General features: G+C 40.9%; 1 protein-coding gene across 1 annotated transcript; it reads left to right on the top strand.

Annotated features, from left to right (window-relative positions):
* The first annotated feature begins 3,673 nt into the window (after window positions 1–3,673).
* Window positions 3,674–16,461, top strand: ZFAND1 (zinc finger AN1-type containing 1). Its single transcript, XM_049782031.1, has 8 exons — window positions 3,674–3,732; window positions 7,481–7,523; window positions 9,069–9,108; window positions 13,052–13,179; window positions 13,268–13,359; window positions 14,395–14,516; window positions 15,934–16,089; window positions 16,182–16,461. The coding sequence occupies exons 1-8, from the start codon at window positions 3,678–3,680 to the stop codon at window positions 16,350–16,352; spliced, it is 807 nt and encodes a 268-aa protein (XP_049637988.1). The 5' UTR covers window positions 3,674–3,677; the 3' UTR covers window positions 16,353–16,461.
* Window positions 16,462–19,963: the final 3,502 nt, after the last annotated feature.

A 19,963-nucleotide genomic window follows, 5' to 3' on the forward strand; every position in this document is an offset into this window, starting at 1 on the left:
TGTCTGGGGACTATGTGGTGATAAAGATCAAACCCAGGGCCTCTCACATGTTAAGCATGCTCTCAGCTATTTGTGCTCTTAGGCTCCAGAAAAAAAATTTTATGGTTTGGGGGTCACACCTAGTTGTGCTCAGTGCTTAATCCTAACTCTGTGCTCAGGGAGTGCTCAGGGGATGCCAGGAATTGAATCTGGGTCAGATACATGCAAGGCAAGCACCTTAACCACTATAATATTGCTTTGACCTCACTAGAATTATATTTCTAAGGTGCAGTAGGAGATAAATCTATTTACTAAGTTGATGAGGCACTGATTAAATAGATAGACTTTCCAGGATCTACCCCATACCTCTAATATTTACCTCCTTTCCATTCTTAACAAACTCTGATATGGAGAACATTTAAGAGGAAAAGAAAGGCATGTGCAAAAGTATGAACATATAAGAAAAGTGTGTCCAGGAACCAGATAAAATATTAATAGGGAGCCTAACTAGTCATATGATTGCCAAAGGCTGGAGATTCTAAAAAGCTATTCCATAATATTTTCTTTACTATGCTAAGGAACCTTGTGAATAATGGAGAATCCATGCAAGATCTTGGGAAAGAAAGCAAGTTTGGGGTGAAGAAACAACTGGAGACACTGAAGAGTAGTGTTCAGAGATATTTGTTAAGTAAAACTACTAGTATTTAATCACTAATTCTATTAGTGAAAAATAAGATTTCTAATTTGGAAGACTATCTTCATTAGAGAGAGGATATTATGGTAAAGAAGCATTAGATTCTGGATTTGGGTTTTGCATGACAAACGACAGTAAGTAAATGTGTCTAACAATTGAATGTAAATTGAGCCCTCTAACTTGGGAAACATTTTTAACAGTGGAAAATACAGGTCAGGGAATCTTTGGAAGGATAAGAATTTCATGAGTAGGGGCCGGAGTAGTGGTGCAGCAATAGGGCATTTGCCTTGCACATAGCTGACCTAGGATGGACCGCGGTTCGATTCCCTGGTGTCCCATATGGTTCTCCAAGCCAGGCGTGATTTCTGAGCGCAGAGCCAGGAGTAACCCCTGAGCATCACCGGGTGTGCCCTCTCTCCCAAAAAAAGAATTTCATGAGTTAATGGTAAAAAGTGTGAGAAACACACATACTCAATAGCATCTGGAAGAGAAATCAGCAAAGGAAATAAAACAGAGAAAAGCCAATCTGATATTACACTCTTGGGCTAAGTGAAGATATCAATATATTTCTACTATGATTGGACTTATAAGATATATATTTGCCACCTAGCTAGAACAGTCCATGAACCTAGTACAATTCTAGAAATCTCTCTCTCTCTCTCTCTCTCTCTCTCTCTCTCTCTCTCTCTCTCTCTCTCTCTCTCTCTCTCTCTCTCTCTCTCTCTCTCTCTCTCTCTCTCTCTCTCTCTCTCAAAACGTTTGGGTCACACCCAGTGGTGTTCAGGGGTTACTCCTGGCTCTGTGCTTATAAATCACTCCTGGCAAGTTCAGGGAACCATATAGAGTGCTGGGAATTGATCCCAGATTAACTGGTTTGGCAAACACCCTACCTACTTGTTACTGCTGGGTTTCAAAAACTGTCTTTTTGATTCGATCCAATAGCTAAAATTAGCCTGCAAAATGCAGGAAAACCACTGGTTCCTTTACATTCAAGAATACCAGAGAGAGGGGCCGGAGAGGTGGTGCTAGAGGTAAGGTGTCTGCCTTGCAAGCTCTAGCGTAGGACAGACCGAGGTTCGATCTCTCGGGGTCCCATATGGTCCCTCTAAGCCAGGGATGATTTCTGAGCGCATAGCCAGGAGTAACCCCTGAGCATCAAACGGGTGTGGCCCGAAAAAAAAAAAAAAGAATACCAGAGTCTTTTGATATTTAGATTTTACCCTCACTTCTTTGCAAATTATCAGACTTCTATGAATATTTATTGATCTTATAAAAGGAAAAACTGAGGACTGATAGATAGGTCAACTTGCAGGGGAAATACCCAGGGGAAAAGGCTAGGACCCAAGTTAGAACCAGAATTAACTATGGCTCACCAGTAGGACAAGCTGAAACCCTTTTGGTTCCAGGCACCACAGTATCCAAGCCAGTCTACATTTTGGGTCCTAGATTTGACTTTCTGTCACATAGGCTGAGAGTATCACTAGGAGGACACTCAAGCACTGTTTGGGAGCTACTCCCTTCCACTAAAAGGAAAATCCAAGGAGGCTAGTTAGCAAGATGAGAGTCTAGGTTGCTTCTAAAATCCTGTATCTCCAAAATCCCAGGCAGGTCTGAGTTGGAAATCTTTAGCACTTATTCAACAATAAATTCTGATTCTTGGCCCCACCCTTCCCTCTTCCTCAGTGAATGCACAGCTGGGAATGCCCAAAGTATTAAATACTTTTCCACACATGTCACAAGTCAATGTGAATGTCATTCGTCCATGTTAGTCTGTCTGGTGTCACATCAGTAGAATGGCATTCATCTGTACCCCACCTAGAAGATCCTCCTAGTGGCTCAGAAGTGGCTGACCAGGGAAGCACAGTACACCTCCCTAATCTAAACCACAAAGACTACATGCTCCTTTTAAGTGCTTGATGAGTCAGAATATCCCAAAAGGGGATGTCCTATGAAGTTTGGCACTTCAAAACCTGAAGACTGTGGCTGGAACAATAGTTCAGCATTTAGGGCCTTTGAGTGATCCTTGTGCACAGAGCCAGGAATAAGCCCCAAGAATTGCTGGGTGTGATCGCCCTCAACAATAACAACAACACTGGTGAAGGGGGAGAGGGTTATTCTGTTTATGACTGAAACCCAACTACAAACATGCTTGAAATCATGGTGCTTAAATAAAAGATTTATAAAATAAAAATAAATAAGAGAAGAAAACAATAACAACAAAAGATAGGCACTTATTTTGTAACATATTAAAAAGAAACCTAAAAAAATAAAGAAAGCTTAATGACTCCTTTTCCAAGAGGAATTTACTTAACAAAACGGTGTGGTATGAAGACAGGAATTGAACCACTAGTGTCCATCTCCTGAAAGTACTTGTTTAGAATGCTTGTGCCTCTGTCCTGATTCCAGAAATCATAAATAAAACAGAATAAAAAAATTAAAAATTAAAAAAATTAAAAATTAAAATTAAAATAGAATAAAAAATTTTTAAATAGAATGAAAAAAACAACCCTTGTTTTTTAGATTGTTGTTTCAAAAAGGGACTAGAAAATCCCTAGAAAGTCAGAGGAATAGAAAACGAAGAGTTAGGGAAGAGGCTAACATCAAAATACTATTTGAAGCAGGTACTCAGCCAGGCATCACCAGGATGTCACTGTGAAATTCGCAGGCTCCGCTTCCGGTCCCGCCCCTCAACAGACCACGCCCCTCCCGCAGGGCACGCCTTCCACAGGTCCCAGGTCTTCCCCCAGACCACGCTCTCCCACAGGTCTTTCCTCTCCCGCAGGCCCCGCCCTTTCCTAAGACCACGCCCCTCCATAGGCGTTTGCTCACCCGCAGGCCCCGCCCATCCCACAGAGCCCTCCCCTTCCACAGGTCTTTCCTCCTCATAGGCTCCCACAGGTCTCGCCTCCTCATAGTCCCCGCCCCTTGCCCCGCCCCGGAGCTGGCCCTTCTCCCAGAAGGCACCGCATCCTCTCCGCACTTCCGGGTCTCCCGGGCGCCAAAGATGGCGGAGTTGGACATCGGGCAGCACTGCCAGGTGGCGTCTTGCCGGCTCAAAGGTGATCTAGAAACCCTCGGGAGAGTTCCCCCCCTTTCCACCTCGCTCTCCCTCCCCGATTGGTGGTGACGAGGTTGTTTATTATTTGTTTTCTCATCACACCCGGCAGCGTTCAAGGGACCCTCTGGGGCAGGCCGGGACTCGAACCCGTGACCTTCCGGGCTCGACCCCTTGCTAGGCGAACGCCCTACCCACTGTGCCATACGCACTTTGAGTGTTTGGATGAGCCTGGCTGGCCTAGAAGTTGCTTTTGGGTGGGGGAATGCAGAGGTTTGTTATTTGCAGAGTTTCCCCTGGCCCTGCCCTGCCACTTGATTGGAGCTGGTCTCTTCTTCCCAAATTTTGGAATTGATTACTTATCAAGAAAAATTTGCTTTTATTTTTTATTTTCCTCAGTTTTGGGGTCACACCCTGCAGATCTCAGGGGTTCCTCCTGGCTCTATGCTCAGAAATCGCTCCTGGCAGGCTCAAGGGACCTTGTGGGATGCCAGGATTCGAACCACTGACCTTTTGACATGCAAGGCAAACGCTTTACCTCCCTGCTATCTCTCCCGGCCCCATGTTTTGCTTTTAATTTAAAAAAGAACAAGCAGGTTTTATGCGGAGGTACTGAGAGAGAGAGGGAAAGAGACTCAAAGTTAGAGAAAGTATAAAAGTCTCTAGGGTAACATGTTCTTGCAGACACACACCATGCAGGCACCATGTTCTTGCAGACACGTTGTAGATAACATGTTCTTGTAGACACACACTATGCAGGTAACATGTTCTTGTAGACACACACCAAGCAGGTAACATGTTCTTGCAGACACACGCCATGCAGGGAACATTTTCTTGCAGACACACACCATGTGCTGGCAACACACCAATTCATCAGTCCATTTACTGTGCATCTATTTTGATGCTGGACTTAATAAGGATACATGTGCCTTTCCTTTGAGACTACTCTTATAGCATTAACAATCAAGTAATGTTCCCTCCTTACTAAACTGAAAGAAAAGCATACCGAATTCTAATAACCGGTGGAAGTATGACATAAGATTTAACCTATACCTACCTAACAGGTGACTAACATTCAAGCTACGCAGATTTGTGTCTGGTTCTTGGGTTTCAATCCAAATATGTGCTGTCACATATCACTTATAGTATACGGGGTGGGAAATAGTTTAATCTGTTGCAGTTTCAGTCATCAATGACGGATTCTTAAATCACTCTTAGCTTTATTCAAAAGTTAGTGGAAGAACCACTGTTGCATTGTCAGGCTTGCTTGTTGAAGTGTGCAAAAGGGCACAACTTCTGCTAGGCTCATAGTGTGTGTGTGTGTGTGTGTGTGTGTGTGTGTGTGTGTGTGTGTGTGTGTGTGTGTGTAATATCTTCCATTGGTTTAATCACCCACTCTATTCAGCAGGTGGTTGACACAGAAACTTTAACAGTTGGATTTTAAATTATGCAAATCTGGTTTACTTGATTGCTATAATTTTTTGTTTTGTTTTGGTTTTGGGCCAAACCTGTTGATGCTCAGGGGTTATTCCTGGCTATGCGCTCAGAAATCGCCCCTGGCTTGGGGGAACCATATGGGACGCCCGGTGATCGAACATAGGTCAGTCCTAGGCTAGTGCTTGCAAGGCAGGTAGATGCCTTACTTCTAGCACCGCCGCTCAGGCCCCTGATTGCTATAATTTTTTTTGTTTGTTTGTTTTTGGGCCACACCCGACGGTGCTCAGGGGTTACTCCTGGCTGTCTGCTCAGAAATAGCTCCTGGCAGGCACGGGGGACCATATGGGACACTGGGATTCGAACCAACCACCTTTGGTCCTGGATTGGCTGCTTGCAAGGCAAACGCCGCCGTGCTATCTCTCCGGGCCCGATTGCTATCATTTTTGATGACAGATTACTTGGCATCTGCCATCTTTAATTTAGTTTATCTCCTCTTCCAAGTTCATTATCAAAGTAAAAATACCTGAGATGAAGTCAGGTTCTAGTGCTTTTTCACTCGTAGAATGGTTCAGTTTTAAAGTATTTTGAGCAAGTATTTCTTTTCATTTAACTACATTTGTGTGGAAAAGTGGTGCTAGGTGTTAGAAAATGATTGTGATCTTAATACTTTTCCCTTGGATTCTCTGGGCTTGCATCTGATATTTAGGTATTAGATCATTCATAGTCTCAACATGTTTTTATTTGAAAACTAAAAGTTTTAAAGATTATTCAAGGATCCCTCTGTCTACAGTAGCATCTTTTTTTTTTTCTCTTCATATTAAGTGGGTCAGATGGCCTTTCTGGGAGGACTTAGCTATTTCTCTAAAGTTGCCTTTTGATGTCCCTTTGTGAAAGTGGTGTAATTGGATAGACCCAACTACACTTAGCTATATATATTGTCATTTAAGGTGGTTAAACTTATTTTTACATTACTAATATTTTATTTTGGTTGAGGCTGGTGGCACGCCTGGTAGTACTCTGGGCTTACTCCTGATTGTGCTCAGAGATCAACCTCTACTAGCACTGGGGGACCTTGTTAGGATGCCGGGGATCAAACCTGGGTCTACAGACTGCAATGCAAGTTCCCTACCAGCTGTACTGTCTCTCCATTCCCTTTATTATTTTCATGTGAGCTACTTTAAAAACAATATTAAGAGCTAGTGAGACACCTGCTGGTTACTGTTTAGTTATCCCATCTGAGAATGGTATTGCTTTATGCTTTTCAAAATTCATTTTCTAACTAGCTTGCTAGCTACTTAATACCCGACTTGTATGTTTTTGTATCTCAAGGAAAGAGACAATACTGAACCACATTTTCAATATCAGTCAAATCAATCAGTCAGCTGTGTTTCTGGAATTTCTTTGAAAATTTTCTAGATTTTTCTAGAGTTGAATATATTCCTTCTGGTTATGATTACTATCTTACTGTTTTCATCATTTTTTATGCCTCACTTGGTTTTTACGGTTATATTGTAGTAGTAGTAGTAGTAGTAGTAGTAGTAGCTTGTAACAGATGTATATTCACTTTGGGGCAGAAGAGATAGCACAATAGTAGGGTGTTTGCCTTGCAAGCAGCTGATCCAGGACAGATGGTAGTTCAAATCCTGGCATCCCATATCATCCCCCGAGCCTGCCAAGAGTGATTTCTGAGCACAGAGCCAGGAGTAGTCCTCAAGCACTGCTGGGTGTGACCCCTCCCCCCCCCAAAAATAGATGTATACTCACCTAAATAGACATTTAAACATATACCTGCAAATATAAAAAAAATACTTATGTCTATTTTTATCTCTAATATTAGAATCTTGGTTTTGTTGGATTATATACTAAATACACCATAGGCAGGCGTATATACACAGTGTACATGCGCATGTATATATGTACATATATAGTTTATATACAATATGCACATCAAGATTATGTATTGTGGGTATTATATATATAAACACACACAGAAACACATTTTCATAACCCTGGTATTGTTAGGTTAGTAGGCAGCAGAGTTAGAATCAGAATTCAGGTTTTTCACTTCAGATGTGGCATTTTTGCAATAAACAGGTTCCCCACACTACCTAATAATATATTTATTTTATTTTATTTCAGAGTTCATAAAATTACTGAGTTTTTGTTTAGTTTCTTATTGCCAGGCTGAGATATTTATTGATCTGGAAGGAAAGTTCTATAGAGATGATATGGTACTTTAAGATTCATTTTTAGAGAAGAAAATTAATCAAAATCATATACTGACAAGTCCATAAAATATTTTGCCTCAATTTTAGATTTTCTTCCATTTAAATGTGATGCCTGTTCAGGAGTATTTTGGTAAGTTCATTTTTTTTACTTCTTCCAGATTTCAGAGTAATTGTATTATTCGTAATGTATGGTTTATTTCTGAAAAGCAGAATGATCAATATAGTTATAGCCCCAGTCATTGATATTTGGTATTCATCGTTGTAATTACTTGGGGGAATGCAAAATATTGCTACTTTGCACATACGTGTGCCTTCTATTTAAAGATAAATTTGTATATCTTATATTTAAGGTATATTTATATCTTCTAAAACAGAGCTATATCAGGGCTGGAACTGTAGCAAAGCAGGGAGGGAGTTTGCCTTTTACGCAGCTGACCCGGATTTGATTCCTGACATCCCATACAGTCCCCCAAGCCTTCCAGGAGTGATTCCGGAGCACAAAGTCAGGAGTAACCCCTGACTACCATCAGCTGTGGTCCCAAAATCCAATAAAATAAAATAAAGTGGAACTATATGTGACTCATTTGTTTTGGAGCCATGCTTATCAGTGCCCCAGTTTAGTGTTCTTAGTTGCTCCTGTTGGTACCCTGGAGACCATGTGGTGCCAGGGGTTGAACCTGGGTCTTCTGCATGCTAAGCACATGTTCCAACCCATTGAATCTCCCCAGTCCATGTGTGATTTTTTTTTTTTAAATATAAAAGCTGTATTTGTATCTTTTTAGGGTGGGAGGGGGTTGGGGCCACTCTCAGAGGTGCTCAAAGGTTACTCCTCGCTCTACACTCAGCAATTAATCCTGGCAGTCTTTTTATTTGGGGGGGGGCACACCCGGTGGTGCTCAGGGGTTACTCCTGGCTGTCTGCTCAGAAATAGCTCCTGGCAGGCACGGGGGACCATATGGGACACTGGGATTCGAACCAACCACCTTTGGTCCTGGATCAGCTGCTTGCAAGGCAAACTCCGCTGTGCTATCTCTCCGGGCCCAATCCTGGCAGTCTTGAGGTACCATATGGGATGCTGAGGTAGGGGTAGAACCTGGGTCAGCTTGAGCTGTATACAAGGCAAATTCTCTGCCTGCTGTACTATTGCTCCGGACGCATTGTTTATATCTTACATTCACAAGGAGATGGCATCTCAGAATCTAAAGAACATAATAAAGAATGCAATTATGATTATTGTTAATTTAGTGCAGTGAAAACAAGCTAGCACATATATTTCATCATTAGTGATTTTTAGGAAATCAAGAATAAAAATATTCATTTTAATCTTCACACAGATTAAAAATGCAAAATGAATGTAATTTAGAGTGGTGAGTTTTTGGCTGTACATTTAAAGCTAAATGGTTGTATTGTATACCTTTGAAGGTTGGGCCAGATATGTGCCTACGTGGTCAAAGTACATGCCTTGCATGCAGGGGAAGTGGGTTTTCTCCCAGCAGAGACATTTTTTTTTAAAAAAACTTTGAAATTATGGATGCTTTATCTCTAGCATTTCAATGTATTTTTATCCACAGAGTTCTTAAGAATGTAATGAAATTCTCACATTGCTGCAAGTATCTTAAACTACATTTATTTATTGTATCTAAACAAACTCCTTTTCCCTTTTTTATTATGTAAGCCTTGAACACAGAAGCAGGGATTCACATAACTGTCCTGAGGTATGTTAATTTCTTTTACTTATTAGAACAACTTTATAGGGTTTTTTTTTTTTTCTTTGTTGGTTGATTTTGTTTTGTTTTTTGGTTTGGTTTGGTTTAGTTTGGTTTGGTTTGGGGGCCCCACCTGGCAGTGCTCAGGGGGACCATATAGGATGCCGGGGATCGAACCTGGGTCGTCCGGAGTGGCCTCGTGCAAGGCAAAAGCCCTATTGCTGTGCTATCACTCCTATAATTTTATATTTCAGTTTAGAGTTGTTAGTTAGGTTTTGCTTTTTTAATTTTGGGCTAACCCCAGTGATGCCTAGGGGACTTTATGATACCAGATTGCTAGAGATAGAATCTGTGGTCCAGAATTTGATTGTATTCAAAAATAGCGATTGTTCTTCAGTTAACTTCTGTATAAAGAGATTTTATCTTAACTTTTCTTGGTTTGGTTTAAAAGAAAATGAGCTACTTAATACTTTTAAAGGTTTTTATTCTAATAATTTCATATTCTAACTATCCTAGATAGCTCATTTATAGCTTTAGACTTCATGAATTCATGAATATGCAAATTATTACTATCCCCATCATATAGCCTTACAGATTTCTTTGCTCCTGTTCATTTTCTTTCTTTTTTTTTTTTTTTGGTTTTTGGTTTTTGGGCCACACCCGGCTGTGCTCAGGGATTACTCCTGGCTCTCTGCTCAGAAATAGCTCCTGGCAGGCACGGGGGACCATATGGGACACCAGGATTTGAACCAACCACCTTTGGTCCTGGATCGGCTGCTTGCAAGCAAACTCCGCTGTGCTATCTCTCTGGGCCCTCCTGTTCATTTTCACTGCTATCTCTCCGGGCCCTCCTGTTCATTTTCACTGATGTCTGGAATTAAAATTTCTTGGTAGTGAAATATTCTGACTTCAGTTAGCCTTTGACCATGAAGAACAAACATGTAAACTGACAACAATGCCCACTCTTAATTGAAATAAACAATAAAACGACTGTCATGTAGAAATAAAAATATGAGCTTTAATACCGATAAAGGGTAAGTTGAATCATAAAACTTAGTATAGGGAGCCGGAGAGATAGCACAGTGATAGGTCATTTATCTTGCATGCAGCCAATCTGGGACAGACCCAGGTTTGATTCCTGGCATCCTCGGAGCCTGTCAGGAGCAATTTCTGAGTGCAGAGTCAGGAGTAGCCCCTGAGCACTGCTGGGTGTGGCCAAAAAAGCCAATAATAATAATTAATAATAATAATAATAATAATAATAATAATAACTTAGTATAAAACCAAATGAATCTGCAGAGGAATTCCAGATTTGCCAAGTTGTACCCACCCAGAGCAGTGCTGATCTTTTTTGTTTTGGTTTGGTTTTTGGGTCACACCCTGCAGCGCTCAGGGATTACTCCTGGCTCTATGCTCAGAAATCGCTCCTGGCAGGCTCGGGGGATTCGAGCCATGGTCCTTCTGCATGGAAGGCAAATGCCCTACCTCCATGCTATCTCTCTGGCTGATCTTTTTAAGGGCAAGTTTGAGTTCAAGAGGGAAAAAGGAAGCTGAATGTATTATGCCAATAGTAGTTTTTCTCAAACTTATGATGAGAGAAGTTGTTGCTTTTCCTTTGGGTTAAAGCAGGGGTCTCAAACTCATGGCCCATGGGCCGTTTGTGGCCCTCTGTACAACATTTTGTGGCCTGCAGCCGGCCTGCAAATATCGCAGTATTCGCGATGATTCGCTTACTATAATCGCAATAAAAATCGCATTAGTGAGAAAAAATCACATTAAACATTCGCATACCCCGAGCAGTTCCGTTTGGGGTATGCAAATGCTTAATGAGATTTTTTGCGATTTTTTTCTTACTAATGCGATTTTTCATTGCAAATATTCTGTAAGCGAAATCCCTTATGTGGCCCTGCTTCGCCCCGACTTTGCCTCCTGCGGCCCCCAGGTAAATTGAGTTTGAGACCCCTGGGGTAAAGAAAGGCAGGAACTGAACCAAATTCACTCAATTTGGAAAGAAGCCGTTGTCTCAGAATTTTCACTAGATATTTATTGCTGTCTCCCACTTATCAAGAGCTTCACTTTAGAAATTAAATTAACTGGGCCGGAAAGATAGCATGGAGGTAAAAGCATTTGCCCTGCATGCCGAAGGTCAGTGGTTCGAATCCCGGCATCCCACATGATTCCCCGAGCCTGCCTGGAGCGATTTCTGAGCGTAGAGCCAGGAGTCACCCCTGAGCGCTGCAGGGTGTGGACCCCCCCCCCCAAAAAAAAAAAAAGAAATTAAATTAACTGAGCTTCAGACAGAATTTTGCCCTTTGAAATTTAGATGATTTGTTTAAGGAAAATAAATTGACATACTAGTATTATGTAAGATCAGTGGGAAGGAAATACTCATTTTGCATCATGGTAAATAGTAATTATAATCGTGTTTCTTATGTAACTTGTAAATCTGTAACTATCACTTATATAGTGGAGTTCTTATTGGTTGTAGATTTTGGAAAAAAAAGAAAAAGAATTATTTACTTGAATTCATTAATCTCTAAGAAACTTAGCCCTCAAAAATAACCAGTCTGATAAGGAATGTTTTTGTATACTTATAAAAATCTCATCTTGTTCTGACATATGCGCTAGTAATACAATTTAAATATGGCACAGACAGTAGTATATTATTATGAACGCTATCTTCAAATATTTGTATCATGAAAAAATACTATTTCTGAATGTTATTTATATATGGTAATCCCCTAAGTTTAGTGTTGAGAGTAGGGCATGACTTGCCATTTGAATGATACTTGATGCCTTATAAAAATTTTTTTTGTTTTAATTTTTGGGCCACACCCATTAACACGCAGGAGTTACTCCTGGCTAAGTACTCAGAAATCGCTCCTGGCTTGGGAGACCATATGAGACGACAGGGGATGGAACCGCAGTCCATCCTAGGTCAGACACGTGCAAGGCAAATGCCCTACTGTTGTGCCACCGCTCTGGCCCCCAGAATATATTTTATAAGAACCTCTTTTGTTTAGGATTGTTGAAAAGATTGTGACAGTGACTTTGTGACCTGCTCTCATTCCTTTGTGTCTCAGGGATAAGTTTTCTTACAGAATTAAGAAAAAAGAAAATGGAAGAACAAAAAAAAAAAAAAAAGAGTAACTGAATAGTTACTTTAATTTGACTTAGAAGTATATCATGGTAGGAAGTGTACCGTATTTTCTGGCGTATAAGACGACTTTTGAAGCAAAAAACAGTCACCCGAAAATCAGTGATCGTCTTATACTCCGAGTATATCCCGAAAAATGTTTCAATATGCCGCTAAACGAAAATTGTCTGAATATTGCCACAAAACGAATTTTCCAACTCGATCCTGCACCAATCACTGCCAGGCTGCTCAGACCGCCTCTCTGACTCAGCCAATCCAAGCAGGCTTTTATGCATGCAAATTAGACACTTCTGCACCAATCACTGCCAGGCTGCTCGGACTGCCTCTCTGACTCAGCCAATCCAAGCAGGCTTTTGATGCATGCAAATGAGACAATGTTCTGGACCCAAATGGACACTGTCAAAAGCCTGCTCAGATTGGCCAGAGTCAGAGAAGAAGTCTATGACAGTAGAACCTTTGCTTGTTGTGATTGGCTCACTGTGGTACATGAGCACAGGAACACATGCAGCACAGGAATGTTCTATCTGATACAGCGAATATAGGCCTAAACTGTTTTAACTGCAAAATTAGGGGGTCGTCTTATACGCCCAGTCGTCTTATACGCTGGCAAATACGGTAGTATAATCATCAACCCATTAATCATTTCTCATACATTTATTAGAAAGTGTTTTGTAGAAGTGTGTACGTTATTTTGTTAAGTTTCAGCCAAACTTTTATGAAACTGTTACCACTTTCTAAAACATTTGCTCATTTGCATTAAATATGAATACTGTCTTTCTTTTTTTACATTTTCAGGTGGCCATAATCAACTCAGCTCCAAAGTCAGATAAGCAGTCTTCTTACCCATGTTCTTTCAAGGACTGTGCTGAAAAAGAACTTGTGCCCGTTACATGTCCTTACTGTGAGAAGAACTTTTGCCTGAGGTGATTACTCAGGACCTCTCAAACTTTGGTTGTCTGGTTAAGTTTTGTGCAGAGACATGAACTAGTGCCACTCTCCTGTTGCTCATAGACACCGGCATCAGTCTGATCATGAATGTGAAAAGCTGGAAACCCCAAAGCCTCGGATGGCTGCGACTCAGAAACTTGTTCAAGATATTATTGGCAAGTATCTAGAAACTTTGTTTTGTTGTTTTATATTTTGAGCACCCTGTGAATGCTGCTGCTAATCTGATGTCCCTTAAAATATGAATCAGTAACATCCATTTCATCTATTTACTTGTCAGTGTGTTGTTTCAATAGGATTTTTTTTTTTTTTTTTTTTTTTTTTTTTTTTGGTTTTTGGGCCACACCCTGTGACACTCAGGGGTTACTCCTGGCTATGCGCTCAGAAGTTGCTCCTGGCTTCTTGGGGGACCATATGGGACGCCGGGGGATCGAACCGTGGTCCTTCCTTGGCTAGCGCTTGCAAGGCAGACACCTTACCTCCAGCGCCACCTACCCGGCCCCCTCAATAGGATTTTTGTCCTATTATAAGGATAGTTTTTAGTTAAGTCCTCTAGAACCAAAGCTTAATGTTTTCTGTAGAAATGTTAGTGATTGTGGGGGCCGGAGAGATAGCATGGAGGTAAGGGCGTTTGCCTTTCATGCAGAAGGATGGTGGTTTGAATCTGGCATCCCATATGGTCCCCTATGCCTGCTAGGTATGATTTCTGAGCATGGAGCCAGGAGTAACCCCTGAGCGCTGCTGGGTGTGACCCAAAAAACAAAACAAAAAAGAAAAGAAATGTTAGTGATTGCAAAGATTTGATAGGCTTAAATTGAAAAAAAAAAAAAAAAACACTTTTTTTTTGGTTTTGGGGACACATCTGAGCACTCAGGGATACTCCTTGCTCTGGGATCAGAAATCATTCCTGTCAGGCTTAGGGGACCATATGGGATGCCGGGATTCAAACCATTGTCAGTCCTGGGTCAGCTGTGTGCAAGGCAAATGCCCTGCTATCTCTCCTACCCAAGAGTGAATCAATTAATGTTTTAATTGTTTCAACATTATTAATGAATTTACAAAATTAACATGGTTTATAAGTACCTCTATGCATAATTGTGCACTTTTCATGGTTATAATAAATAGGTAACAAGAAGACTGGAAATGTAACATAAGAGGTTATGTATGCTTATATGCTTATGCTTATTTCTTAGATTCCAAGAAAGAAGAGGCAGTAAGAAAGAGACGGAAAGGTGCAAAAAATAGTGAAACGGCTGCGAAAGTGGCACTGATGAAATTAAAGATGCATGCTAATGGAGATAAATCATTACCACAGGTTGGTCTTAAGAGTCTTTGAGAAATAAAATAATTTCAAATATAATTAAAGGTCCTTTCTACATTTTCTGCCATCAAGTAGCATCTTGTTTACTTCAACCAGATTGTCTTTTATTGTACTAGTCAAGCTAAGGGCTGGAGCGATACACAGAGATTGGGCATTTGCCTTGCACGCAACTGTTCGGGAAGGGCCTGGGTTTGATCCCCAGCGTCCCATATGGTCCCCCAAGCCAGGAGCGATTTCTGAGTGCATAGCCAGGAGTATCCCCTGATTGTCACTGGGTGTGGTCCAAAAACAAAAACAAAAAACAAACGAAAAAAGCTGGAGCCCCAAATTCAATCATTAGAACCGAATAGCCCCTAAACACTGCTTATATTCAAGCTATATGTTTGCAGAAATAATATGGTTTGTATTTTACACTTTATAGAAGTATCAACAAGTCATGTATTTTTCTTAAGGTTTCTCTTTTTATCCTTTGCTAGGCATCATCTTTTTATATTTGTCCACACTAATGCCTTTTGTCTAGTACATTGACAGAGGGGTATTGTATAAATACATCAGCTCTCTATTCTCTTAATGAACACAATCTATGCTTTTTTCCCCTAAGTTTTTTGCTATTAATAGTTTGTGTATCAGGGGCCGGAGAAATAGCATGGAGGTTGGGCATTTGCCTTTCATGCATAAGGATGGTGATTCGAATCCCGGCATCCCATATGGTCCCCCGAGCCTGCCAGGAGCGATTTCTGAGCATAGGGCCATGAGTAAGCCCTGAGCCGGATGTGACCCAAAAACCAAAAAAAAAAAAGTAGTTTGTGTATCATTATATCTTTGTTGTTGTTGTTGTTGTTTTTAAAGACTTTATTAATTGATTGTTGGTCCACACTCAGCAGTGCTCAGAGGTGACTCCTGGCTCTGCACTCAGAAATCAGCCCTGGCAGGCTGAGGGACCAACTTCAGAACATTAAGTCTTGGAGAAAGACCTTGATTAGCCCTACTTGGGTCATATTCTTATCTTCTGGCTAGGTCTTAGTTCTATGCCTCTGCATTTAAGTAGTAGATAATGGAATGCTTTGATTGGAAATCTTTTTTTTTAAATAACTATTGATTGGTTGGATTTAGGGCCACACCCAGTGGTGCTCAGGGGTTACTCTTGGCTCTGCACTCAGAAATCGCCCCTGGCAGACTGGGGGACCATGTGAGATGCTGGGAATCGAACTGGCTCCCTCCCGGGTCTGCCACATGCAAGGCAAAAGCCCTATGGCTGTGCTGTCTCTCCGGCCCCTGATTAGAAATCTTACTGTAAGTAATGTCAGTAGAGAAACTCCCTTCTTTGACCAGATGAGAGACAGAGATGTCACTGGGCAAAAGTCATGTTCTTTCATGTGTCTAATCTGTATGTAAACTTTCTGTTTTACAGACAGAAAGAATTTACTTTCAGGTTTTCTTACCTAAAGGGAGCAAAGAGAAGAGCAAACCGATGTTCTTTTGCCATCGGTGGAGTATTGGGAAGGTCATAGATTATGCAGCTTCCTTAGCTAGTCTTAAAAACAACAATAACAAATTAACAGCTAAGGTAAGGTAACAACTGGAGATAGTATTTGTTTTAAAAAAGTGCGATTATGTAACAAGCTATTAATCACACTCTGGTTTTTTTCTCTCAAACAGAAATTAAGGTTATGTCACATGACTTCAGGAGAAGCATTACCATTGGATCATACTTTGGATACCTGGATTGCCAAGGAAGATTGTCCTTTATATAACGGTGGAAATGTCATCTTGGAATATCTGGATGATGAAGAACAGTTTTTAAAAGATGTCGATTCTTACTTGGAATAATCAGGATTCAAGCCAGGAATCACAATGACAACTATGAATTTTATTTCTTGTATTAGGAGTGTTATATCTTGTGGGGAGCTGAAGCCTAGTAAGTCTCTAGCAGATGCCTGAGGCCCGACCAAGGATGCAGCCTGCCTTTACTAAAGTCAATCAAAGGCTACATGATTCATTGTGACAAGCCAAAGGGAATACTGAGGCAGTAACCTTGGGAGAAAAACATATTTTAGACGGGACATATTCTAGACCCATCCTGTGGACTGGGAGAAGCAATATTTATTATCTATGTGCTAGGGGGAGTTATGTTAGGGGATCATTGCTTATTATGTAGCTAGACGACTTGAGGAATCTTAGAGGAAAAACTTATGCTGTTATATGTGTAACCACAGCTTTGAGAAGTTGCTCAAAGTGTTTTGCTCTACACTTCTGTTTGACCCCCTTCTCCGTGCCATGAATGATATCTAAATGATCTGCCCTCTTTACAATAAATGGAAGCTAGCTGGTTCTCACTGGTTTCCCCATTTTCTTTGTGTGTGTTCTTTGTATGTTTTAAACCCATATTCCCTCCGAGAAATTAACCCACGTTTGTGGTTTCCCTGCAGGGGTAAAGGAGCCCACAAATCTAAATATATTTAAGTTGCTCTTAATTCTTTTCATTATTTTTCATTAGTTTTATACTAAATTTTAGTTTTCTGGATATTTTTATTTGGTGGAAGAGGAACAATTTGGACCATATCTGATAATGCCAAAGACCATATGGAATTGAGAATTGAACCAGTTTGGGCCACAAGTGAGGCAAGCACTTCACCCTTATTGTCGAGACTTCTGTGTAAGGTAATAGGCTCAGAAAGCCTGTACCCACAATTGCCATGAAATGCTCAGGATAATGGGGAAGTTGATAGTACTCGCAGCATAAATTCGCCCCTCTCATTTGGGACATATTTTCACTAATATCCTAAGGACTTTTTTCTTAGTCCCTCAAAAGACGACCAAGATTTTTGTAAATCAAAACTATTGCCTAGTACCAACCAAATATGCTGAGGGCTGGTTATTTTAGGCCTACCTAATCAATATCGGAAGTAAGAATGTGAATATTATTGAAGAATCAGAACATCTGGCCCTTAGCCAAGGGCAGTTGGTTCTAAAGATAATCTTTACATCAAAACAAAACCCAATTTAGGTTTGCAGTAAACAGTCACACAAAAGACCTCTCTCCCCCAGAAAGAGGATCTGGGCATTCAAGCCACAAAGCTGCATCAACAGATTTATGAGACTTTGGGAATTTAGGGAGCATTGTTGATTCTTTTTTTTTTTTTTTGGTTTTTCGGGCCATACTTGTTTGATGCTCAGGGGTTACTCCTGGCTCAGCGCTCAGAAATTGCCTCTGGCTTGGGGGGATCATATGGGACACCGGGGGATCGAACCACGGTCCTTCCCTGACTAGCGTTTGCAAGGCAGACACCTTACCTCTAGCGCCACCTCACCGGCCCCATCATTGTTGAATCTTAAGCCAAAAATAAATGACATCTCTGGTAAAGATCAATAAATATTATAATCATTGTATTTAGGAGATAAGTGAATTCCATAGAATGTTTTGATGATTATACCTCAAAGAAGCCACATGTTTCCCTGCTATGTAAACTTGACCATCTTCTTAGCTCAATCAGAATGACTTGCTAAAGTAAATATATTAAAACAAAACAAAAAAAAACTGCTCTTTGAATGAATAAATGGCTAAATCCAAACTCCTCTCTTGGTGTGTGCTCTGATCACAATTTGCTGACTCTTATGCCCACTCTGCTAGAGGACCCTGTTACTGTTCCTGTGTCCAGCCGCTCCTGCCCAGCCCTAAGCAGCCCATGAACCCTATACTATCTAGCTAGAGTTTTGTGTTTTAAAGTATAACTATGAAGACTAGAGAAATAGTATAGCAAGCATGGATGCTTACTTTGCAAATAGCTGACCCATGGAGCCAGAAAGATAGCACAGCCGTAGGGCATTTGCCTTGCATGCAACCAACCCAAGAGGGACCCAGTTCAATTCCCAGCATCCCATATGGTCCGCCAGCCTGCCAGAGGTTATTTCTAAGTACAGAGCCAAGAGTGGCCCCTGAGTACCGCTGGGTGAGGTCCAAGAACCAATCAAGGAATCAATAAAGTTTAAAAAGAAAGTCACAGTGGACAAACCCAGTTTTATGAGGTCATAATTTACTTATGTAAATAGCATGTCCTTTTACATGCCATTTAGAGACCGCACATACCACTTATTTGACCTGACACCATTAGCCCAGCCATTGCTGTCTTGTCTGTTGACAGAAGGGAATTGTAAGCAATGAATAGTTGGAATAAGGATGTGAGTTTTCTTCATTCCACAGACCAATCAAGGAGCAGAGGGGCTTTACCTCCAGAGTGCTTTTCATTCCTATTTAGGGTGTAACCTTGTGTGCTGTCTTTCTGTATCATGATACACAAATTGATACTATGCACAAATTGAATCATTAAACTTTAGAATTCATCGCATTCTAAGTGATGGGATGAAGAATTGCAAGTAAAGTAGAAGTTATTTTTCCTTTTTTTTTTTTTTGGGGGGGGGCCACATGGTGGCACTCAGAAGTTACTCCTGGCTCTGCACTCAGAAATCACTCCTGGCAGGCTGGGGGACCATATGGGATGCGGGGATTCGAGCCACAGTCTATCCTGGATTGGCTGCATGCAAGATAATGCCCAATCGCTGTGCTATCTCTCCGGCCCCAGGCTCAAGCACTTCTAACTGAATTCTACCTATACTCAACAAATGTCACTATAAAGTAGGAATCAAAATTATTTCTATTTTCTTTTGTCCCTTTTATATTTATTTCTTTTTTTTTTTTTTTTTTTTTTTTGGTTTTGGTTTTTGGGTCACACCTCACCTGGCAGGGGTCACTCCTGGCTCTACGCTCAGAAATCGCTACTGGTAGGCTTGGAGGGCCATATGGGATTCCAGGATTCGAACCACCAACCTTCTGCATGAAAGGCAAATGCCTTACCTTCATGCTATCTCTCCAGCCCAGTTCCTTTTATATTTCAAAGCATACTATATTAGTGACAAATTTAGTGACTTTAGACTAAATTCAAGGAATAAACTCAGGCTGTTAATTTCATCCTCAGTTCTTCATATTATAATTCTTTTGAGTATAAACAAGTCACCAACTTAGTTGTCATTGCTATGATTGTAATTGCCGTGATGAATACAATGACAAGATTGTACATATACGGGCCCGGAGAGATAGAACAGCGGTGTTTGCCTTGCAAGCAGCCGATCCAGGACCAAAGGTGGTTGGTTCGAATCCCAGTGTCCCATATGGTCCCCCATTCCTGCCAGGAGCTATTTCTGAGCAGACAGCCAGGAGTGACTCCTGAGCACCGCCAGGTGTGGCCCAAAACCCAAAATAAATAAATAAATAAATAAATAAATAAATAAGATTGTACATATACACTGTGGGAATAACAGAAGAATAGATAGTAGATTTAGTATACTCCCAAAATGACAGAATGTTTTAATCCCTTTTTAAAATTATTTTTAAGTTTTAAATATAAATGTCCACCTAGAGTTTTTCACAATTACATGCACATAGT

Source organism: Suncus etruscus, chromosome 10 (genome assembly GCF_024139225.1).
Source record: "Suncus etruscus isolate mSunEtr1 chromosome 10, mSunEtr1.pri.cur, whole genome shotgun sequence".
Taxonomy (NCBI): domain Eukaryota; kingdom Metazoa; phylum Chordata; class Mammalia; order Eulipotyphla; family Soricidae; genus Suncus; species Suncus etruscus.

What these genes read in the sequence shown, in the direction of transcription:
- ZFAND1 (XM_049782031.1), top strand. Translation starts at nt 3,678, where the DNA reads ATGGCGGAGTTGGACATCGGGCAGCACTGCCAGGTGGCGTCTTGCCGG. An exon ending in ATTCACATAACTGTCCTGAG is followed by an intron (nt 9,109 to 13,051) that starts GTATGTTAATTT and finishes TTACATTTTCAG; the next exon opens with GTGGCCATAATCAACTCAGC. An exon ending in GAGATAAATCATTACCACAG is followed by an intron (nt 14,517 to 15,933) that starts GTTGGTCTTAAG and finishes TCTGTTTTACAG; the next exon opens with ACAGAAAGAATTTACTTTCA.